General features: G+C 48.2%; 2 protein-coding genes across 2 annotated transcripts in view; both read right to left on the bottom strand.

Annotated features, from left to right (window-relative positions):
• wu:fc17b08 overlaps positions 1-2436 on the bottom strand; it is a 6491-nt gene extending 4055 nt beyond the window's left edge. The window contains exon 1 of the mRNA XM_042336870.1: positions 2387-2436. The gene's annotated coding sequence lies outside the window, so the exon portion shown is untranslated. The remainder of the gene's footprint in view (positions 1-2386) is intronic.
• A 13686-nt stretch (positions 2437-16122) lies between these two features.
• LOC121849474 (ligand-dependent corepressor-like) lies at positions 16123-22696 on the bottom strand. The gene is made up of 2 exons (XM_042336869.1): positions 22674-22696; positions 16123-17953 (listed from the first exon to the last, which is right to left on the bottom strand). The coding sequence occupies exons 1-2, from the start codon at positions 22694-22696 to the stop codon at positions 16978-16980; spliced, it is 999 nt and encodes a 332-aa protein (XP_042192803.1). The 3' UTR covers positions 16123-16977.
• Between the last annotated feature and the right edge of the window lie 2393 nt (positions 22697-25089).

The raw sequence follows: 25089 nt of genomic DNA, 5'->3' as shown, positions 1-25089 counted from the left end.
TGAGGAGAGCGGTCGCTGCTCTGAGCTACTCACAAGGTGCGGAGTTTGGGCATGTGGTTAAAGCTGGAGACAGGAATACTGGAGATATTGTTGTTATTCAGGGTTCTGGAAAAGAAGAGGCAGAAGGTTACCGGGTAACAATCCCCGCGTTTGATACGGCGCCTCATCACGTCGTGGAGACGTCTCAAAGCGCTTCACGGGGTACACTGTAAAGTGCAGTGACTGTGTGCTTTGTGGGCAAAACGCGGCAACCAACTGCCCGCACCAGCGTCCCACAAACAGCCGTGGAATGAGTGACCCAATTTTATTTGGGGAATTGTTGTCCAGGACACCGGGGGAGAGAGAGAGACTCCCTTCTCTTTACCAATAAGTCCCGCGGGATCTTTATCATCCACCTGAACAGGCAGACGGGACCTCGGTTTAGCGTCTCATCCAAAGGACGGAATAGTCTATGTTCGTGGCTTGTGATTGATGAATGCCCCTCCAACCCCCGTCATGGTATCTGTTCCCTTCCGGGACGTGACCCTTTTTTTCTGATTGACGTTTTTTTTCTTTCTGTACATAACGGGGGTGAAATTTGCAGCATTCCTTAAAAGCTTCCTCAACTTGTTTGAGGAACACCACCAGGTGGCGTCTCTCTCTCTCTCTCTCTCTCTCTCTCTCTCTCACACTCTCTCCAGACCCAATCCTCTCAGGAACACAGGGTTGGCCTGGATGAGGAAGGCCCTCGACATGTCCCGGGGTAAATAAAGTGGTGACGGCACTTACAGAACCTCCAAACCTCGCAGGGCTCGGAACGCTCCCTCCTCAATGCACCTGATTTTGTTTTTGTCCAACTGCCTGTGAGATAACAGCAAAGTCAGCACGGGCACACATGTCACTCACACACACGTCACTCACACACACGTCACTCACACACACGTCACTCAAATACATGTCATACAAACACACGTCACTCACACCTATGTCACTCACGTACTTGTCGCTCACATATACGTCACTCGCACACACACTACTCACACACACACGTCATTCACACACACACGCATCACTCACACACACACACACTGCTCGCACATGTCACTCACACACACGTCACACAAACACACATCACTCACCCACGTCACAAACATGTCGTTCACATACATGTCGCTCACGCACACGTCACTCACGTACATTGACTAGAGCACATAAACACACACACACACACAGAGAATGAGAGACCGACTCAGGCAGAGAGATACAGAGAGAGAGGGACAGAGACACACACACACACATAGAAAAACAGAGGGAGACAGAGCACTCAGAGTGATTGTGGAGTATCTCCTGAGGGGGAGGTTTAATACTCACAAATTTTTGATGTCTGTCGCACCACGGAATGCCTTCCTGGGAATGATCTGGATGAAATTCTCGCTCAGGTCTCTGGGAAGATATTGTACATGTATAAAATACTGACCCCGTGTCTGGAATGGGATGTGCACTCTCTCCCCATTGGAGGAACACACTCTGCTTAACTATTCCACAGAGTATTAGGTGCAGGTTGACCACAGTCAAGGCTTAGGGACCCCAGAGGGGTAACCTCTGGCGTCTAACCAGCTAAAACCACAAAGCTTGCCATAGAGAGCGCTGTCTGACCAGCTTTCCCGTTGCTTGTCCAGCAACGTCCACCCTCCCCGTTAGGGCTTTGGCCTCAGGGTTAACGAGCTGAGGGGGAGGATTTCCTGCCCCCAGTGACTGGTCTGTCCTTCCAGGTCCTGCCGATGGATGAGCCGGGCCGGGCCGGGCCGGGCCGTGCTGCCATCGGCAGTGAGTGCCCTGGGACACTGCTGAGCTGCCTGGCTCCGAAATTGCTGCAATGTCCTTCAGACGAGACATTAAACCAACATCTCAATCGGGTGAACGGTAAAAATGCCACAACTGTTGGAAAAGAGAAGGAGCTTCTCTCTCCCAGTGTCGTGGCCACAATCCCCGGATACAATCGCTCTCGGCTGTTCGTGAGAGGTGAGAGGCCGCTGCGGGAAAATTGGCTGCTGCGTTCGCCTACAAATCACACAGTCAAACGCTCTTTGAGACATCCTCCCAACGCGACAGCCGCAGAATCAAATGCCAGGATTGTTACAACCAGAATCGGACACGCACCTCACGACTGCTCCCCGAGCGTGCGCGCCGGGACCTGAACTACAGCGAACGGCTGCCAGGTTTGCTTACAAAAAAGTCACTACACTCGACAGTCCGCGGGGGGGGGGGGGGAGGGGAAACGACAACAGGAATTTAAGGATAAAACTGAACCGCGTTTCCTGTAGCGTTTCACAGTTATTTCAACAAGAACTGAAGAAAGGAATGTGGTCGGAAATGACGATTCCCACCAGGAACATAAATAAAAGCCGCGGGGGGTGGTCCTGGCCAGGGTCCGCACCGTCTGCAGCTCCCAGTACTCCTCGTTACACACGTGCCCGCGGGTGCTCTTGCGCGCGGTCCTCTGGTTGGGGGTGAGCGAGCGGCGGGAGGTGAAGCCGCACTCGCTGATGGGTTTGCTGATGTACACGATGTCGCACTGGTTGTCGTGCTCGTTGACGAAGCGGCACATGGTGGAGCCGGTGGGCGCGGCCCGGAGCACGGACACTTTGCCGCGACGACGGGGAGGTTTGGCTCCGGTCGCCCGGGCCTTGAGGCGGAGCCTTCCGCCGGCCCCGCCCCCCGCCCCCGCCCGGCCCCCGCCGAGCGGAGACACAAACCAGCAGCTCTTGTTTGACGGCTGGACGTGACCTTTGACCTGCCGGCCCACCTTGACCCCCGTGGGCGCGGCCGTTGCCGGAGGCGGGGCTTTGCTGGCTCGGCTCTGCGAGCGCCCGGGACCTTTGGCCGTGACTGGCCTCTTGCCGAGCGTCTCCGCGGGGAACGGCAGTGGCGGAGGCTGGTGCAGGGTTTTGGGAGCGACGGCACCTTCGGTGTCGCTGTGAGGCTCCAGGTGTTTGTCTCCGGTGCAGTGATGGCCGCTCGGTCCGGCCAACACCAGGCAGCTGTCGCCGTTCAGACCTGGCTCACCGCGGCCGGCCGTGTCCGAGGGGGGGGGCGGTTGGAGGCTGTCTGGTTGCCGTGGTCTGTCCGCCGCCGATGAGGGTGGGGGTTCGTGTTCGGTGCCGGCCAGGGTCTGGGGCGGCTCCCCGGGGGGTTCTCCGTCACTCCGCATGTGGCTCAGCACGGTGAGGAACTGCCGCTGGTGATGGCGGCACAGGTTAGCCATAAACCGCTCCAGGGAACCTGGAGCATCCGTCCCCGTCAGCCTCACTGTCTCCTTGTGACTGAGAGAGAGAGAGAGAGAGAGAGAGAGAGTGTTACAAGTGGCCGGGGACCTTTAATAATAATAATCCTTGCATTTGTTATAGCGCCTGATCACGTCACCGAGACATCTCAAAGCGCTTCTCAGGATACACTGTACAGCGAATTGACTGTGTATTTTGTGGGTGAAACGCGGCAGCCAATCGCGCACAGCAGCGTCCCACACACAGTTGTGGATTGAGTGACCAAATTATTATTATTTTTTTTGGAGTATTATTACGCCCGGAAAAGCGATCCGCCAATCGACTAACAACTGGGCTCCGAGTTACTGCTGGTAAACAGAAGCGTGTCGAGCGAGGAAACTTGCCCAATGTTTGGCTCTGCCTGGAAATGAAACTCGGGCCCTCTCGCTTGCGAGGCGAGAGCTCGAACCACTGCAGGGCTCCAAATTATAAATTGCACCATTTTAATTCAGACTTGCTCAACAATGAAGCCTGAGGACTGAAGACGGAAATCTCCAATATCATACTTACTGAGTCTGTTAACCCTCTGCTCTCTCTCTCCTCCCCCCACCAAAGTACATCAAACTCTTTAAAGTGAAATGTCTTCAGTCTGGCTGTCAGCTCGCTCATGCCGAACCTCTCTCATGCTCCTGTCATGTCCCGTCTCCCATGGCTGCCTCGCTCACTCAGTCACACGGCGACTGGGTCTAAATCTCCAGGGTTAACACAAACAAAAGGCATCTTGGCTGATCAAGAGGGAGGTCCCTTAAAGATAAATGGCTTCCTCTTTCAATTAAAGGGAACCCAGCCACGGCCAAAGGGGCTGGTGATCGTTAAAAGAATATTGATCTTGTAATGGTAATAATCCTTGCGTTCAATAAGAGTCCGACTGCCTCAAAGCGCTTTGCGAGGAATTGCTGTTAAAGGTCGTGACTGTGTGTGTTGTAGCCAAACACTGGAGCCGATTTACACAGAGATGTCCTCCGAGTGAGGGTGGGGGCGAAAAGAGAAACTCCTTATTCTTTTTCCAATAGTTTTATGGGATCATTTAATTTCCACCTGTAAAGGGCAGTCGGGAGCTCGGTTTAACGTCTCATCCAAAGGATGGCGTCTCCGGCAATGCAATGTTCCCCCACAGCTAATCATTACCCTCCCGGTTGTCCCAACAAACTGCAGGTTACATAGAAATTCCCTTGAACTGCTTCTACATGTGGTCTCAAAAGAAATCAAAGCAATTCAGAGTTTGTGTACGTGTAGTGGCCGCGTTCTATAGGTGAACGCTGCGACCAATTTAGAATCATAGAATCTTACAGCTCAGATTGGCTGCCGCGTTTTGCTCAGATGATAATCGGTCAATTCACTTTACAGTAATGTGTGAAGTGAAACACTGTGAAGTGTTTCGAGACGTCTCGAAGACGTGATAAGGTACTTTAATAATAAAAATCCTGGCATTTGATACAGCGCCTTATCGGGTCTTCGAGACGTCTCAAAGCGCTGCACAGATTATACTGAAAAGTGAATTGACTGTAGATTTTGTAGTCTGCCCTTCCGAGTCCTGCCGATGAGCCGGGCCGGGCTGGGCTGGGCTGCGCTGTCACCACCAGTGCCCTGGACTGGATGAGGAATGCTGCTGGCTCCATGGTGAGGGTGATAGAGAGCAAGTAAGACAGGCGTAAAATTTAACAAAGAAAATTTATTAGAAGAATAGTGTTTTTGTACGGAAACAGAGTCTAGCCTCCAGTGAGTGACTACAAACACGATACAGACACAAACCGGGTTACCAATACACCCTGCCTGGCATTGCCAGGACAAGCAGGAAGTTCCCACATGCACAGAGACCCAATCACTGGTCACTTCCCTCCGACGCACTTCACAAGGCAAAAAGGACCACAAAAATGTACCAAAGACCTAAAGTACCAACCAGTCACTAACGATAAGACGCAAGTTAAAAATTGTTTTAAACACACACACACAGACACACACACAAATCATTCACAAGTAGTGCAAAAAGGGAAGCAAACGCACTGTGATCGGGAGGTGAGCGAGAGGTAAAACACGTCAAAACACTTGATCCTCTAAGTGGAAACTAATGGGTTAGAAATAAGATCCTGCAAAGAAAGGTTTCTCTCCTTTATTAAAAAAATATTTATACTGTTCTTGTCAAACTGTAAACAGCTAACTGAGGTTAAGCAGAGCAAACTGGCACCTGTGTTTTGTTTGAACGTGGGTAGTATTGGGCAGGAAGAGTTAAATCGAAAACGGACAGCAATTGCGGGCACATCACCGTAAAAGCAAAATTTGCCATTTCCAATTCAACTCACATCCCCGCCAGAGTTTAACACTGAATATTTTCTAACGAGAAGCTACGTGACCCTGCAACAATTCCTGAAGGGTCCGTCCGAGACTTGAGGTAAACGTGCCTTTGACACAGTTAAAGAAATGAAAGTACACTTTATTTTAGAATGGAAAAGCCATGGGCGGGGAGAACCCTGAGTGAGGCGTTAACCCATACAGAACAGGAGCTGGGTATAAGAGGGTTATATATAAATAAAGAAACGCCGTGGCTGGCACTATTCTGTAATGTGCGGAGGGCGTCCCGTGGGACACTGCCCCCCTACTGGTGGCTTCCCCACACTGGGAAATATCACAAGGGGTAAATATATACAATACACATTTACACAGCGCCTTTCTTTCACGTCGCGAGGACGTCCCAAGGCGCTGGTCAGTCCTGGCTTGGCATCCGAGAGCAGGGCGGGGAGGGAAAGATGTTTCGAGATGTTTGAGACCCACAGACAAATGAGCTCCCAAGACTGAATTATTTCAGAATTTGGCAAAATTCTGATGAAATTTCTACAACAGAGGAATAGGTACAATATATAATAATCCTTGCATTTGATATAGCAGCTCATCAAATCATTGAGCCGTCTCAAAGTGCTTCACTCTGATCGTAACTGACTCTCTCAGTATCCCCCCTCCCCCAAGCAGCTAAAGCACGGGCTGTGTGAATTGACTGTGTATTTTGTTTGGGCGAAACGAGGGAGGAAAGCTTTTAACTGCATTAGTTCACATTAAGACACCCGATGAGAGGTTTGAACATTGAAAAGCTCTTGGCTCTCAGAGGTAAGAGGAGAACCTGAGCAGAGAGTGGCTCCCTCTGGAGCGAGCGCTCGCCTGACTGGACGCACACTCTCCCATTCGCCTGCCCTTATGAAACCAGACCATTTACACAACGGTGGCCATATAACACCACACATTAGGTCACTGCTCAGTTGCAAAGGAAGCAAATTGGTTTGCGCGATATTGAGAATTCGGAACACAGGGCCCTCAGAGACCTCAGTCCTTGGGATGTCTTCCCAATGTGAAAGGCGCTAACACATATGTAATCTGTTGTTGTTGTGTGCTCGTAAACACCCAAGGTGTGGAGCCAGGGTGAGAGAACGGCACTCTAAACTGTCGGAGGCACTGGAGAGAACAGAAACACAGCTTGAGAACAGTTTGGCTGAATTCAGTTTAACAACCGAGTAAGAATTAACATTCACCAAGAGACGTGGTGCTACACTTCTTAAGAAAGTCACCGTTAAGATTCAACAGTCTAGCTTAAAGTACTGAGTGGATGGTTTTGAAGTAGTGTGTCAAATGTCCCTGAGGGTTGTATAAAATAGCTGTGGTTTAGAAATGCCATTTTCTTTCACTTATTCTACTGACAGCTAACAGACATACAGTACAGCACGACACGTAGCTGAGGTTATATCAAACCAAACCAGAGGCGGGGGGGGGGCTTGTTTCACTGTGCATCTTTTCAGCGCTTTGGGATGTCCTCCCGATGTGAAAGGTGCTATTACAAATGTAATTTGTTGCTGTTGTTTTCAACAGGGCTCAATCAGCCCTCCCACTGCCAGGTGAAAGCTGTAATCTTTCGATCACAGCATCAGAGAGGTTTGAATGAAGGTTTTTCAGCCCATTTAATCTCATCCTTGCAGAACACAAGCTCATGCATAAACACTCAGTTAAAATGAGTGCTAGTGTCCTGGCCTCAACCACCCTCTCCTTTCTGGCATCCAGTTCGACACCTTTGGGTAAAGAAATCATTCCCAACGTCTGTGCTGACATTGCCCACTCAACCCCAAAGCTGGGTCCTCTTGTCCTGCATCTGAAAGCATTCCTCTCAATCCTATTCAGCATCTCATACACCCCTAGACGCCGCTTATCAAAGCCTCGGAGCCTGATCTTATCTGGTCTCTCAGCCCAGGAGTCGGTTTGCATTCCAGCAGCCCTGCCAGAGAGTTCCCAGCGTTTAGCAGATCTATTCTACAAACTGATGGGAAGGATGATAATCCTTGCATTTGATATTGCACCTAATCACGATGTTGAGACGTCTCAAAGCGCTTCACAGAATAGACTGTCAAGCGAATTGACTATATTTTGTGGGTGTAACTCAGCAGCCAATTGGGCACAGCAGCGTCCCACAAACAGTCATGGATTGAGTAACTCGATTTTTTTTTGAAGGGATTACTGCTCCTGGAAAAACGATCCACTAAATGACTAACAACTGGGTTCCTACTTACTGTTGGTAAACAGAGGCGTGTGGAGTGAGGAAACTTGCCTAACGTGTCGCCCTGCCTGGAAATCAAACCCAAATCCTCGCGCTTATGAGGCGAGTGCTCTAACACTCCAAATGTGCATGCTGCAGGACTGAATCACGAGGTACCTTTCAGTGCTTCACAGGGCAGAACGGCAGCAGTGTGAACTGTGAACCCACTGAAATAACCTGTTAAATGATTCGGCCTCAAAGGGTAAAGGTACTGGATGCTGGTGTACTAACAGTAGACATGGATAGGACATCGCACAGCACAGGTTCTCTGAATCTGAGGTGAAAGTTGAGACGTGGAACAGATGCACACTGAGACAAAAGCTGCCAACATCTATGTGGCAACACTCCTTACAATTTTGCACCCTCCAAATGTACCTGAATCCACACAGAATGCATCTTCTTTTAAAACAGAAACATTTAAATACCAGGGATATTTTATGTCCCGATGTCCTGCACACACTGTACAAGTGAATTCAGGACCTGAGGTGCTGTGGCAGTCACTGGCGGCTCTGGTCTACCCGCCTCGGGGCAGGTACAGCAGTTACACAAACCACAATTAGTCCAAATAAGCCGACACGTTCACAGTAGATACTGCAGCCAGTCGTGGTTTACAAAGTCGGTGGGGAAAGAAGACTCTTCTCCCCAGTTCCCACACCAAGGTGTAATCGAGTCCATTTTATTATAATAATAATCCTTGCATTTGATATAGTGCCTTATCAAGTGGTTGAGATGCCTCAATATAAAGTCTAGTGACTGTGTATTTTGTGGACGAAACACAGCAGCTGCTTGTGCACAGCACTGTCCCATATGCAGTCGTTGACTGAGTTACTTTTTTTTGCTTACGGTCTAAACCCATGAAAATAGTCACTCTCCACTACAGGCTTCAGTACTGAGCTGTGAACAGTGTCAGGCTGCCACAATCAGTGACAATTACACCATACACAAACACTTCACACAGGCATGACATTTTGATAAAACTGTCATTGAAAATGATTCTTTTTTTAAAAACAAGCTTTTTTGACGTAAAAAGAGGCGTGAGCGCAGAAGGCTTGTGTTGGAGGTGAAGGTAGAGCATAAAACACCCGGATAAACAGGCGGTCATACAAGTGGACGGAATGTCTGAGAAAGCTATAATATTCTAGTTACTTTCAGAGCTGAGAAACGGAAAGCATTTGGTAAATCTCGCAGCAATAATCGCCTCTCACTCACTCTGACATCCCCATTCATTTATGTACAAAGTCCCACCTATCTGCTGACTCCACAAACCCGGTCAGGCAGTCAGTCTTTGCTTTGTGAAAGCAGATCAGCACAGTAACTGTACAGCTCGGGAGCCAGGCACAGGGCTCAAACCCATAGAAACAGGAGTCGGCCATTCAGCCCCTCGAGCCTGTTCTGCCAGTCTATACCATCATGGCAGAACCCTGAACTTTGCTGGTAATAATAATTATAATAATCCTTGCATTTGATCTAGCGCCTTACCATGTTGTTGAGACGTCTCAAAGTGCTCCACAGAATATATCGTAAAAGGGAGTGACTGTGTATTTTGGGGTTGAAACCCAGAGGGAAATAAATAAACCCCCGAATAAGAAAGGAGTACAGTGCAAATGTCAGAGCACTGTCTGGCCTGTAGTGTTCTCACTAACAGCGGGAATTAAATCTTATTCAGCCTCCTAATCAAGGAATATATTATGTATATTATGCGCACAAATACAAAACCTTGGATGAATTAACCAGTTTAACGTGTGGGATAAACTGGGAATTGAGTAGAAAGAATTCTAAATATGTGACGTTATCAACTGATTTTGCTCGGCCTAAACTCTTTAGTGGTTTAATCTCTCCCACAAATGAGCTTTCTCCAGGGCTGATCAGTTCTCAAGGCAACCAGATATCTGTGCAATAGCAGGCACACTGAGGTATAGACACCCATCTAAAGCTGGCCAAGTGCAAGCAAACTACCACTGAAACAGAAAGAGGCCATTCGGTCTAGCAGATCTGTACCAGGGGCAGCTCCATGGTATGGCGATCTGCCGCCCACCACTTCTCCATGCTGCGTTTGCTGCTCTCAGCCGGGGCGGTGTGGGAGGGTAGGTTCAGGGAGCACAATGTCAGTTGGGTTCCAGCTCCTGGTCCCTCTACCGGTTGTGCACATATGTTGTGTGTGGCATCGCGGGGGAGCTCTCTACATTTGACTGGACTGCCCACACTCACTGCCAGGGCTCCCTGGATGGGCAGTGGCCACTTAGGCAGATAGTGGTAGCAGCCAGAGTGCGGAACCCCACTCCAGTGAGTGGAGAGCAAACCAGGAGCACAGGCATACACGCTGCACTTTATAAATTAATACTTATCAGTATGGCTTAGAGGGGAGAGCTCCAGTGGGGGAGCGAGCACCAGTGCAGGCACCATGGGGAGAGGGAGCAGGGAATGGGATTAGAGAGCTCCAGTGGGGGAGTGAACACCAGCACAGACACAATGTGGAGTGAGCAGGGAACGAGGTTAGAGTAGGTAGCATCAACAAAGATACCTTTTCTATGATGGCTTTAAGCTGCTAGTTTTTTAAAGGTTTTCCAGCAGTGATGTGTATATAAGGATTTTTAAAGTGAAGTCTTACTTTTCAGTTCAGAATTCCGATTTGAACCCACAGCTGTGTGTGTGCACGGCCTCTCTCAGTAGTTATTACCATTGCTTCATCTATTCTTCAACCAAATAACACATGGCTTTGGACCTCAGTCTGTCTTACTATTATTATTATGTACTCAAGCAAAGCTTTTACAGTGGGGCCAAACTGACCTCAATCATTCCTTCCTTCCTTCCTCTCTGGGTTGTGAATAATCAGGGAGCATAATAATAATAATCCTTGTATTTGATATAGTGTCTTATCAGGACTTCGAGACGTCTCAAAAGCGCTTCACAGAATATACTGTGAAGTGAATTGACTGTATATTTTATGGACGAAATGCGGCAGTCAATTGCGCACAGCAGCGTCGCACAAATAGTCGTGGATTAAGTAATCAAATTATTATTTTTTTTGAAGGGATTATTACCCCCGGAAAAGCGATCCTTCAATCGACTAACAACTGGGTTCCTACTTTCTGCTGGGTAAACAGGGGAGTGTGGAGTAAGTAAACTTGCCCAATGTTTTGCCCTGCCCGGGAATCGAACTCAGGTCTTTTGCCTGTGAGGTGAGTGCTCTAACCACTAAGCCAGAGGTCTCCACATTGGCAAAGGCAGACACAGAGACAAGCCCCCAAACTGTAGTGAGGGGTGACGTGTTGGGGGCTTGTGCGATGTTTCTGTACGTACACAGTCTTTGTTTTGATGAACATTAAACTCAAGCGAACAGAGATTCCATTACAGGAAGTGCTGCCTAATTTTCAATTTCCCAACATTTGCAAATAATATTAACATTAAAAAATATTATCAAAAGCATTTGGAAACTGCATGGCCTCAGCAATAATAATAATTCTTGCTTTGATATCGCACCTTATCACATTTTGGAGACATCGCAAAATGCTTCACTGGATATACTGTAAAGTGAATTGACTGTTATTTTGTGGGCGAAATGCTCACAATGCTCACAAACCTCAAAGACTTCCTTTGTGGCACGTTAATGATCAAAACACAGCGAAAATAACCAGGATTGCCCAGCTGGAGTGACGTTTGAACATTATCTTTGGGAACTATATGGCTTTTGAATAAATAAATACACAAAAAGATTAGTGGCTGAAATCAGTCCGCATTAAATTAAATATATTAAGATCTTAGATAAGTTAATAGAAATATTTGTTCATGAATAAAAATAATCAGTACGACTCAAATCCCCTTCAATACCTCCCCCACCACAAACACCATCAAAAGGGAGTACTTGCCTGTGTGAGAACGCTTATTGTGAATATAAGCTTTCATGCTTTGATTGGAGTAATAAATTAAATGCTGGTAGCAATAAATTAAATACTTGTAGCAATAAATTAAATTACTGGGAGCAATAAATTAAATACTAGGAGCAATAAATTACTGAGAACATGCAGTTTGTCTAATAAACTGCTGGGAATACAATGGTTCAACAAACTGGTAGTGTTAAACTACATGAGCAAAGACACCTCTGTGAACTCGCTCCAACCCTGGGATTGGGTTAGGAATCTTTCTGAATAAGGCGAAAAGGTTATTGATCTCGAAGAAGTGAAAGTCTTGATGACCATTCACAGTGAAGGTATATTGTCATCGTCTGAGCGAGCACATGAGGCAGTTGTGCATAAGTGAGGGATTAAGACATGTACAGCACAGTGCACAGTATCAGCAGCCCCACTTTGCAGGAGCCAGGGTCTGAGTGAGCACCAGCACGCAAACATCTCCCAGATACTGGCAGAATTTCTACCCGCTGGTTACAGTCCAGCTCCTCACCTGCCCTTCCACCCCCCACCCCCCCCCCCACACAGCACCGTCCCATTTGATAAAAACCTGAGGAACCAATGTTAATGGTGGACACTTTGATTGGCAAACGTGAGCTACTGCAACCAAGACATCTAGTCTGGCTGCCCCCAATCCAATCTACAGAGCGTTAAGTGCACAGAGCGTGCGGGTGCGGTACAGTCAATGCCTATGTTCAATACAAAGACAGTCCTGATCTGGTCCAGTCAAGAGGAGGAGGAGGAGAGAGTAACAGACACACGCACACACAAAAAGGGATAAGACACAGAAAGGAGACACACACACACCATTAATACCTGGCTATTCTCTCAATATGTTTAACCTTTTTTTTTCCAAATCGACCAAATGCACACACTTAAGCTGATTTTAAAATTAAAGCCAGAAGAGTTTTCACAATTTATAAAAGAAAGCAACTTCTTAGAGGAGAGGGCATCAAATCACATTCACACTTAAATACTGATAATCTAAGCTGGAGCCTCAGCATTCAATACTCAACGTAAAATAAAAAGATTCTTGAGCTTCTGTAAGAATACGGACAGAGCAGTCTCTTCCTTTGACGCAGCAGATTTAAATACAGGATCCACATAGTTTCATGACAATTTGACAGCCTTTCCTCTCCCATAAACTTGGTTCTAATACTCAGATTTCAAAGCAGACTCCTTAAATTTAAGTCCTGATCTGACACAAAGTGTGTGACAGACAGAACGGACACTCCTGTTAAATTGGGGCATATTAGAACCACAACAGTTCCACATCCCTACAGTGCAAATACAAGGACCTCCTCACTAACAAATACAGTCATTCTCTCTGAGCTAACGTTGATGTTTAATACTGGGTGGCAATAAACCACTGATGGCAAACAGCAGGTCTGGTATAGAAAGTGATGGAGGAGTTTTAACAACTACTGCTCCTTGCAATCGATATGACACCTCCAATGTTGATCTCTAACAGAGCGCTTCATGGGGAACTGCAGTCAAGTGAAGTGACTATTTTGTAGGCTAAATGGCAGCCAGTTTGCACACAAGCACCCGAGCCACAGCCATGAGGCGAGTGAGCAATTAATCAGAGGGGTTGTTGGCCAGGATATGGGGAGAAACTCCCTCCCTTCTCCAGCACTCACTGCCTCTCTTATTTCTCTAGAATTAGTAACGATCGTTGCATATGATACAGCACCTTATCACATCTTTGAGATTCTCAAAGCGGTTCACAGAATTGACTGTAAAGTGAATGGAGTGTATATTTTGCTGGAAAAATGCCCTTCCTTTATCTTTGGGAGGGATTGTTACCCCCGGAAAGCGATTCGCAAATCGACTCACAAACGGGTTCCTACTTAACGAGGCGGGTGGAGTAAGGAAATCTGCCCAACGCTTCGCGCTGCCCAGGCATCGAACCCATGAGGTGAGCGCTCCAACCACTGAGCTACTGGACTCCCCCCAAAAAGGGGCTGCTTATAGTCTGGGTGGGTATAATACACAGGGTTTTACAGCAGCAACTGGCAAACAGGAAGTGTGCAGCGGAGGGGAGAGAGGGGAGGGGGGAGGAGGGGAAATCAATGCTCTTTGTGTGGCAGGCATTTAAATAACCCTGTGCCTGCTGGCAGGGGAGCCCGGCCTTTACAGCTGACACCGCGGTCTGGCTGGCAGGCAGGCAGGCAGGCAGGCGGCCCCGCTCCCCACCCCCACACCCCCCCACCCCACCCCACCCCGGGGGGAGCCCAGCCTGGGAGAGGGCCGCCTACTGCCTACAGGCCTTGGGCTGCAGACCCTCAGATAAACCACACACATTTTGCAACCACTACAAACAGCCACTTCGCCTGCGAGACACTCACCCCCCACACACCCCCCTACACACACCCACCCACACACCCCCCATACACCCCTCCCCCCACACACACACCCCCCACACACCCCCTACACACACCCACCCACACACCCCCCATACACCCCTCCCCCCACACACCACACCACACTCCCCCCTACACCCCACACACACCCCACACCCCCCCCCACACTCCCCCCTACACCCCCCACACCACACCCCACACACACACCCCAAACACCCACACACACACCCCCATCCACCCCCCCCACACACTCCCCCCTACACTCCACACACACCCCCCCCACACACTCCCCCTACACCCCACACCCCCCCCCACACACTCCCTACACCCCACCCCCCCCCCCCAACACACACACCCCCCCCCCCCCCCCCCCCACACACTCCCCCTACACCCCACACACACACACACACACACACACACCGGCCTCTCGCTAACCCTTCTGCCTCGGATGCATTTTTCCTTCAATACAATGTTTACACCAGTCCCTAATCTCCCCCCCCCCCCCCACCCTCAACCTCCCCCCCCACCCCCCTCTCCCCCCCACCCCCAGCCTCCCCCCCCCAACAGTCGGACAGTCATAGCCTCCCCCCCCCATAGTATATGCACTCACATGTCATGCCGGATGGCCAGGCATTGCTCGCTGTCCCTGCCAGGCGGTGTACAACTGCCCCCCACACTGGCTGTGTGCAGGGCCGGGCGGGGAGTGCCGGGCTGTGCAGGGCCGGGCGGGGAGGGCCGGGCAGGGAGTGCAGGGCCGGGCAGGACAGGGCAGGACAGGCGGGGAGGGCAGGGCCGGGCCCGGCAGCAGCAGCAGGACGGGGGGGGACAGGGAAACTGTGCTCAGAGCTCATAAGCTCCGCCTCCTCACGTCACATGTTGTGTCAGACAGCGCCGCTCCCATTGGTCACACAGCCGTCACTCAGCGGCCCCCGGGGGGGGGGGGGGACCTCCTGACTGACACCTCTCTCTCTCTCTCTCTCTCTCTCCTGTCACTCACTCCACAACACAATAATAATAATCACAATCCTGGCCTTTCATACAGAGCCACACCACGTCTTTGAGGCGTCTCAAAGCGCTTTACACAATGCACCGCACAGCGAATTGACGGTATACTTTGTGGGCAAAACCGTATCCCATTATTACAGCAAATGACATTTGTGGAGCACCTTTCAGGTCAGGAGGGGTTACCTCAAAGAGCTTCACATATAACCTGTAAAGTGCAGTGACTATATATTTTTGTGGGCAAAACACGGCAGCCAACGGTGCACAGCAGTGTCCCACAAACAGCCGTGGACTGAGTGACCCATTTCATTTTGTTGAACAAAGCTGCCGTGTTGGTTGTGCACATGAAGGCTCCAGCGAGAGCGTCCCCACCCCACCATTTTTCACGGAGAGATTAAAAAGGCAAGCAGTTACAAAGAAGAGGTTCCTGAGGTGATGGGCTGCGTTCTGGGAGAGCAATATTCAGAAGTCTGCAGTCCTTTCATGTGCCTGGATACCCTTATTAATTTCAGGACAGACAGCAGACTGGATTTGTGCACCCAGACAGGGAACCAGACTGCCCAGACCCAGTTCCCAGGAAGATGGTTGAGGCTGGGAGTCGTTAAGAAGGCAGAATGGGAAAACATAGTGTAGATTCTGTGCGGAGATGAAATGCACCAAAACCAAATAAAATTAGTCACTCCATTGGCTGATTGTGTGACATTGCTGTGTGCCAACTGACTGCTGTACTTCACCAACAAAATATACAGTCACACCTCTTTACAGTATATCCTGTGAAGCGCTTTGAGATGTCTCAAAGATGTGATATATCAACCTCTTGTGAAAAGGCCAGTGGGGGGAGGGAATGATTCTGAGTGGAGCAGAGGCCCTCTGTGGATCTTGGGGACCGCCCCTGCTTCCTTTTTCCTCTGATACACAATTGTTTGCAAGTCCATTAATAATAATAAGTGTAAAATGTACATTTGATAGGTGGCTTTCATGTCAGGAGGATAACTAAAAGTGCTTCACACAACTTACTGTAATGTGTAGTTACTGTGATTTTACAGGCAAAATTAAAAAGGGCAAACAATGGGAGGTAACCTTGCTTCATTTCTTTCTGTGCTGGTGAGGCGAGGGCAGGCCCTGTAAAGCCGACTCTGGCTTTAGCAACATCTCTGGTGTACTTATACTGCTGGGAGGGAAGCCATTTTGACCTACATCGCTTTAAATGCCCCATTTGAGGGGATGGGAGACAAATGGACAAGGTCCACCTGAAGATGGTGGGGCGAGACACTGACATCAGGTTTGTTTGTCTCTCAATGCATCCCAATGCGGTGTACATGGTCCCCCCTGCTGTGCCTACCTCCATTCACGCGAGCCCTGTCCCACCCGTTCACCCTGCATGGCTGGCAGCAGCCTGGCTCACAACCATGCAGTGGAAACGTGCCTTTGATAGGAAGCCCTAACGCACACAGCTGTGCGTACATGACTAAACCCCAACCTACCACCTTCCTCTGGTTTAGCTCGCGGTTTGAAAGTGGCAGTGCCCTCGGCCTCCCGTTTACAATGTCTCTGGCTCACGGCTAAGTTCACTCACTCACTAGTGCACGGACAGACAGCATTTAGAAAAAGACTGCACTCACACACTCGGGGCTTGGGGTGGAAGAGGGGGAATCAGGGATCAGTCTGCAGTCAGGGTTAGTATTAAGCACTGACGGTATTGTCCTCAGAGGGGAAGGGAATTCTCCTAACCCCTTCGCATCCCACCACACCCCCTCCCCCACCTCCCATCTCTCCCTCCCAGGCTGGTTGCTGTGCTGGTGCTGGCCCAAGTGTCAAGAGTTTCCCTTTGATGTCTAACACTCTTCATCCTTCGGTGGGCTGGCCCTCTGCTCTGCCTCGTCCCCCAGCTGGGGGGTTTCGGGCTGGGGGGGCTTGAGCTTTCTCTTTGGCGGATTTTTTAGAGTGCCCAAGCGCTCCTTCACTTTGTACTCCAAGGTGCTGTGTGGAATCCCGTAGGTGCTCTGCGCTTTGGAGACACTCATCTGCCCACCCATCACCACGGCGATGGCCTCCTCAAGGATCTGGTTGTTGTACTGGCGGTAGCGGCCTCGCTTCTTCCTGGGCTGTTTGGAGTCGCTGTCCTGGTCGGAGCTGGCTTGTTGCTGCTGCTGTGGCTTACTGCTGGAGGCCGGCCGCTCGGTCTCACAGCCCCAGGAGCCATGACCCCCATCAGCCAAGCTCCCAATCCCTCTCCTATGCCACACGTTCTGCTTGGGGAGGATCACTCGGAGTTTTCTGTGAAGTGCATTTTCCAGCTGTGAGTTCACCAGCAATGGGCTGTAGGTGTAATGGTTTGTGGCGTTCGTTTCACATGAGAGGTCCAAGCCACGGACTTGCGGGATCTTCAAATCCACTGAGGTCAGATGGCCTTGGTCCCTCTTGCCATCTTGTTTTGCTGGTGCCGATCCCCGTTGGAAGGCCACCTGATGGAAAGGAAGTTCCTTGCCGTCTATACATGTGTCGTTTCCCCTGAATTTGACGTGTCCCAGATTGAACTCGTAGTGTGGTTTGGCCCAGGGGGCCTCTCGGGCTAACACTAAGTGCTGACCTCGGGGCTGAGCTGTGGGGCCCAAGTTCGAAGGCGTTGCTGAGGTCTCGCTCCTGCTCTCTGGCTCCTCGTTTTTCTGTATCGAGCGTGTGACCGGGATCCGGAGGACGACGGCGTTCCCAAAGCCGTCAGTCTGACAGCTTCTCAATGGCTTTGGACGTGAACCTTCTGTGATGTGCCACACACAGTCCGTGGGCGGTTGGCCACTTCTCCCAGGACGCCTAGGATTGGATGGAAGGAAACTCAGGTGAGCAGAACTTGCACAGGGGAGGGAGGGAGGATATAATGGGTGGGAGGGAGAGGGAAGGCTCTCTTTTATTAGAAGATCTTGTTTGGGTAACATCACTTTGTGAACCTTTGTGGAGTCCTGTAGGATAGGGATTTAAGCACTCGCCTCGCAAGCGAGAGAATCTGGGTTTGATTCCTGGGCAGGGCGAAACTTTGAGCAAGTTTCCTTACTCCACACACCTCTGTTTATCTAGCAGTAAGTAGGAACCCGGTTGTTAGTCAACTGGCGGATCACTCTTCCGTGGGTAATAATCCCTTCAAAAAAAAAAAATTTGTTCACTCAATCCACGACTGTTTTGGGGAAATTGCTGTGCACAATTGGCTGCTGCGTTTCGCCCACAAATTATAGTCATTTCACTTTATAGTATATCCTGTGAAGTGCTTTGAGACGTCTCGAAGACGTGATAAGGCGCTATATCAAATGCAAGAAGTATCATTATCTATAGAATTTACTGAGCTCGTCTAATGACTCAATTTTAGTGAGCCACCAGTCTGAAAAAAATGGGGCTTTGAACCCTTAACTCCCCCATCCCCAAAATAAAGCTCCTTAAATAAATGAAACAGCAGTGAGGGCAGTCATATTCCATACAGGTGCACAGTTGTGATTTTCTTGCAGGAAATGTCTTGCGTGTACAGTCTGCAAACAATAACTTTAATTACATGGTCCAACTGAACACTGCTCTGTCTCCTGGCTGACCTAAGTACAGATTTATTGTGACAATAAGATTACCATGAGACTAGTAATAAGAGGCAGCCGAATGACACTTGATTAAAGGAGTTAATGCCCCCGCGTTAACAGTCCACTTCCATCTCCCGGGCAGAGACAAGGCACAGTTTGGATGGGGCGTGTGGAAATGGGATTTTAGTAAAAAAATCTCATAAATATTTAAACAGGGGAAAAAATAAGAAAAACACCCCATAATTTGGGGGAGTTTGGCTTTAAACGTGGTACTGATCCAGTACATGCAAATGAAATCTGCACCTCACAATGCTGATCGCTAAAGTAATGACATTAATGGACCAGCTCACACACCTGTCCTGGCTTCACACAGCATGCTTTTACCCTTATATTACTTTTGGACCCAAACTACAAGCTCAAAGAAGTGATCCTTCTCTAGAGAGCACCAATGGTGAATAAATATTACACCCCTTAGCTGCAAGACAGATACCCGTGTGTCCCCTCATCTACATCAAAAGTCAGACACAAAAATGAAATCAGCCTGTAACGCTGTCAGCAAAAAATTTTCATGACAAGTGAGTGATATGATCAGGTACGCGATCTCACCCAATGGTGAGACATACAAAATGTGTTAGGAAGTCTATTACTGTTATTATTACACAACTGGAACTGTGTCAAAGAGGATCAATTCAGGGATTAATTGAGGATTTTCCGGTTCCAGAGAGTGTCTGACAGAAGTTAGTAAAGCTCCCTGTACTTTGTACAGATAACAGCTCAAACATCGGCAGCACCACAGTTTATTCCCACTTCTCATGCCAGTCAGCCCTGTGCCTCCTGTGTATGAGACGGTCAGGGTGATGCCGATCTGGATGAAACTGATTGCCTTTGTGATACTGAGATACACATACAGACATCACAGCCAGTACAGAGGAGGGAGTTTCTTATTAAGTCTGAGCTGGACTCAAATCCAGGTTCCAGAAGGAAAATAGTGTGGTCACACACTGCACTACCTACTTACGTCTTTCCAAATGTCTTCGTGGTTTGTGTTAGCTCAGAACTCAGTTTCGCCTCTTGCTACAGTACCATTGTTCTGCCGCAAGAGGCAGTGCTACCAATCTCACTTTTTTTTAAAACCATAGAATTTACACACAGAAAACTGTCAATCGACCCATCGTGTTAAAATACAATAGTTTAACCCTTCAGCAGATCACAAAACCTTGCATTTCACAGCATTATTATTACATCAAAAAGTTTCTAAGCACTTTACAAGCAATTAACGTTAAGTGTTTTTTGTGTCAGCACACGTGGCAGGCACACAAGGTTCTTCAAACAGCCATGAAGTGAACAACCAACTTATCTATAATAATAATAATCCTTGCATTTGATATAGCGCTTTATCACGTCTTCGAGACGTCTCAAAGCGCTTCACAGATTTTACTGTAAAGTGTATTGACTGTATACTTTGTGGGCAAAACACAGCAGCCAATTGTGCACAGCAGCGTCCCACAAACAGTCGTGGATTGAGTCACCAAATGATTTTTATTCGTTTTGAAGTAATTATTACTCCCGGAAAAGCGCTCCGCCAATCGCCAAGCAACCAGGTTCTTACTTACTCCTAGGTAAACGGAGGTGTGTGGAGTAAGAAAAAGTGCCAAACGTTTCGCCCTGCCGGGAATCAAACCAAGGTCTTCTCGCTTGCAAGGTGAGTGGTCTAATCACTGAGCTACAGGACTCCACAGGAGAGGATTATTGTCCAAGAGAGCCAAAAAAAACTCTTTGCCAATGTTTGGAATCTTTTAAAGGATTTCCAAAGTTCTTAAAAAGAACCAACTTCTAAACAAATGAGAATTTTTCAACGTTCCTCACGATCATAAATGCAGGTGAATCTACACTGAGACCTTCTGTTGGCTCTGGTGGTTTTCTTTGTATAACTGCTCACAGTTCACTTAGGATCCAGAGACACAGGTAATGTTATCAGCCTAAAAATGTTCCAAAGTATAATTCCTGTCAGAGTTTAAATGGTGCAAAAGTTGCAATTGTGCTCTTTACCATTTATCATTCTAAAGAAAAACATTGTCCTCAGTTTCACTATGTGCTTCATTTACATGGGCTCTTCTATCAACCTCCTCAGTAGGGCAGAGAGAAAGGCACGCACACCATGCTGATAACACTATCGAGCTTGATTTGGACCACAAAGACACCTTTCAGCACTCAGAAGATCACAGATTGGTTTAGATGAATACCTTCTGATGTCATCCCTCCAGAAAACCCACCCTACCATCTTCCCAACACAGCATCAACAACAATAAGATTACATTTGTATAGCGCCTTTCACGTCAGGAGGACGTCCCAAGCTGGGGTCGGGGGGGGGGGGGAGAGAAGGGAGGGGAGGGGAAGGGAGGTGGCCAATGGCATAGTCGAAGAGGAGGGTCTTGAGGCGGGACTTGAAAGAGGCTAAGGAGGGGGCGAAGTGGAATGATTGGGGGATGGAATTCCAGTGGTTGGGGGCAGAGTGGCTGAAGGCTCTCCCGCCAATGGTGGGGCGGGTGGGTCGGGGGATGTGGAGCAGCCAGAGCCGGCTGAGCGGAGGGAACGGGCGGGTTGGTAGGGGGTTAGGAGGTCGCAGAGGTAGGGTGGGGGAGGCCATGAAGGGCTTTGTAGGTGAGGATCTTGAACTGGATCCTCTGAAGGATAGGGAGCCAATGGAGTTGGGCGAGAATGGGGGAGATGGGGTCACAGAGTTTGGTGCGGGAGAGGACACGGACTGCAGAGTTCTGGATTATCTGCAGCTGTGGAGGGAGGAGTTGGGAAGGCCGACAAGCAGTCCAAGGTCCTGGCCTCAACCACCTTTAATAATAATAATCCTTGCATTTGATATAGCACCTTATCATGTCATCAAGACATCTCAAAGTGCTTCACAGGATATATTGTAAAGTGAATTGTGCGTGAAACACGGCAACCGAATGCACACAGCAGTGTCCCACAAACAAAAAAAATTCCTTCCAGGCAGCCAGTCTAATTACCCGCTGGGTAAAGAAAAGCTTCCTGGTGTCTGTCTTCTATACATGTTCCTCTCCTGGGCACTGCATCCTCACACAGTCAAATAGAAGACAAAACATTCACAAATAGGAGAGCTTCTGTTGAAATACAAAGACATGGTCAGGAGTTGCTAACTCTGGAGCGAATACTGTTAGTGCTGAGTACTTACCTATATATCATCCTCCTTGGCTTGGTCAAGCCTGAAACAGTCAGGTTACAGTGCTCCACAATCACCTTTTATTCTGTCCATTTCAGTCACTGTAGAGCACAGTGAAAGCACATCTTTTTTTTCCATTGAAGTCCATACTTTGCTTAAAGAAATCCATCTTTTTTTCTTTCGACATCATTTCATAAAATGGCAAGTGCTCCTTTTAGACTATAAGTACTCAATCGTCATGGAAAGTTGGGGGGGGGTGGGGGAGGTCAGCGGCAAAGGGATTTTCAACAGCTAGAGTCTTCCTTATACAGCATCTTCTAACACAAAACCTACAGCTGTGCTAAAACATCAGCACTAGTTACATTAGTGCTTCATCAACCGCTGGGAGGGAGTTCCTCTCAGGAAGCAGATTGGAGTGGAGTTCCCGCAGATCAATATGATGTACATTTGGTTACCAGTCTCCCATGTGCGTGGCTGATCCCATTAAACCCCCCCTCCAAAAAAAATGGTCACTCAATCCACGACTCTTTGTGGGACACTGCTGTGTGCAATTGGCTGCCATATTTTGCCCACAAAATACACAGTCAATCCACTTTACAGTATATTCTGTGAAGCGCTTTGACAATGCCTCGAAGACCTGATAAAGCGCTATATCAAATGCAAGGATTATTATTATTACTAAATGCTGCAAATTAGATTAACAAGTGTTGCTGATGTACTTTCACATTTGCGTGCAATGCAAGGAGCCCTATAACACCAGCACTTTACAAAAACCTACTTCTCTTTAGGGCAGTGCGTCATTCTCAAGGTACATGAAACTGAGATGGTCTCCTGGCCTGGTTTACTGTGGCTAGACTAAACCTTTCTGCACTGTCTGCTCTGCTGAAATCGCAGGCGATTTATGAGTTAGTTGACGTCAATGGCAGGTATAAAAACAAGACCCATATATAAACTCTCCAGAAATGAGACAAACTGCACAAGTAAATGTAATGGTCTAAAAACTAAATCTTTAACACTATTTTAAAGAGGGGAACATTATTTTGAAAAATGGATAGTGGATTTTCATCAGCCCAACAACGTTCATGTGTATAATGCCTTTCACCTAGAATTAATGCCGAACTGCTTCACAGTGACAGAATGGTGAGCACTGAGCAAAAAAAAGGTGGGGGGGAGAGAGGAGGAGAAGCTTTAAGGATGTTGACCAAAGGCATGTATTAAGAAAATTTAAATGCAGGGGTAAAGGAAGAAAGGCGAAGAAATTTGGGAGAAAATTCCAGAGGGCAGGAGCTTAGTGGCTGTAAGCTTGGGTACCAATTGTGGGATGGTGGAAGGAGTGTGAAACGAGCAGTAGACTTGGAGTGGAAGGCCTAGGTAGGAGAATAGGCCCTGGAACAGATTGTTGAACCACAGCACAAAAATTTTGCAGCACAGATGGCCATTTGGCCCATCATATCTACCCGCAGAGGTAGGTTAGGGAACAACATAGAGAGCCTTGCAAATTAATGTATATATAGTCAATCCATTGAGGTACTGGGAAGCCATGGAGCCTGGCGAGGATGGGAGTGATCGGTGTGTGACCCAGTCTGTTGAAGTTTGGGTGAGGGGGGGTGAGCACTGGCAGAGCCTTTCCTCAGGGTAATGAAATCACGAACAAGCAAGTTGTAAAAATGCCAACTTTACAGCAGATGCTGAGAATTACAACCGGAATTAGTACCTTTGCTTTCCAACAGTACAAATGGCTCTTTCAAAAGAATACTCAGACCCTAACCCAGATACACACCCACAATGATCCCAAACAAAGGAATACACCAACCTTATCCCAAACCAACACAATGATCCCAAACAAACCAGCTTGTTTTGGATAACCATAGGTTGTAAGTCACTCATCCAATGCCAAATGAGCCATTTAGATAGGCACTTTTTTTTGTCAGCTGGGTGTCTCACACATGTGAAACCCATCCCCATGCTTAAGAGTATCCAAACCAATATGAGAATTCCATGCATCCCACCTGCACATGGAAATCCCAGAGATAGATTGTTGGAATGGAATGTGCTCTCTCTCACTGGAGGGAAGCATCCTGCTTACCTAATTCCGGAGAGTATCAGGAGCAGGTTATCAAGAGCCAAGGCTTGAGGACCCTAGAGTATGTATTGGGGTTACTGATGGGAGTTTAACCAGCCAGAGAGGTACTGAGGCGTGACCTAACTTAGAGATGAACGCAATGCACTCAGTCAATATCATCTGAAGCATTTTACCCACTATTAATTAACATGAAGCAAATTCCTCCTGTAAAATGTGAATTGTAAGTACAGTACTTGACAGGAGCTGCATTCATACACAAACGTCCCAGATCACTGGAATTCCTTTGTTTATTCAAAGCCTTGAATTAAGACTCTACAAGTCTCTGTGGTTGTTGCAATTGTAAATTCTGCATGATAATTCTCAGCCCAAGTTACAGAAACAGACTGGATGGACAGAGGGACTTTGTGGAGTCAGATCTTCAGAGAGAAAAAGGCTTTCTTTCTCTCTCCTTCACTCAGACAGAACATTAAATGTGCTGAAGCCCCCCCCCCCACCCACTCCCAAACTCAGAGCCTTTACACCCGTTCCTGATTGCTAGCCACCTCCCATTGCACTGTGTGGATCTGAGGAGGATTTGGTATGAAGGCCCCATGGTTTTGAACCCCATCAACACAGTGAGATGCTAGGCAAGCCCAAGATAAGGGTCGGGGAGGGGAACAGTTCAAAGCATTCACTCCCCTGGTATCTCAGTTTCTAAAGTTCTGCCACCACCACAAGATCATAGATTCAACATAAAAATTACATTTGTAAAGTGCCTTTCATGTCAGGGGGATGTCCCAATGCGCTGAGAGACATTTGCAGCACAGAAGGTAGCGATTCATCGTGCTTCTACCAGTTACCTGTTTAGTCCCACTCCACTGTCCTTTCCCCCCTATCCTATTACACTATCTTTCCTTGTGTAAACGTTTGTCTAATTCCCTTTTAAAAGTTTGTGGGACATTGCTGTGCGCAATTGGCTGCTGCGTTTTTCCCACAAAATACAGTCACTCCACTTTACAGTATATTCTGAGAAGCGCTTTGAGATGTCTTGAAGACGTGAGACTACTAGCGCCGTCATTAAACAACAAGATATGCCCACGGTCAAGAGAGGAAAATTGCTGGAATTAGGTTT

The sequence above is a fragment of the Callorhinchus milii genome, unplaced genomic scaffold (assembly GCF_018977255.1).
Source record: "Callorhinchus milii isolate IMCB2004 unplaced genomic scaffold, IMCB_Cmil_1.0 Scaffold7, whole genome shotgun sequence".
NCBI lineage: Eukaryota > Metazoa > Chordata > Chondrichthyes > Chimaeriformes > Callorhinchidae > Callorhinchus > Callorhinchus milii.
The sequence above is the reverse complement of the archived record's forward strand: the minus strand, read 5'-3'. Positions and strand labels throughout refer to the sequence as shown.

Coding starts and splice junctions, on each gene's coding strand:
- LOC121849474 (XM_042336869.1), bottom strand. CDS start 22,696: ATGACGCACTGCCCTAAAGAGAA. Junction 17,954..22,673: donor ACGCACTGCCCTAAAGAGAA/GTAGGTTTTTGT, acceptor ATCCAATCCTAG/GCGTCCTGGGAGAAGTGGCC.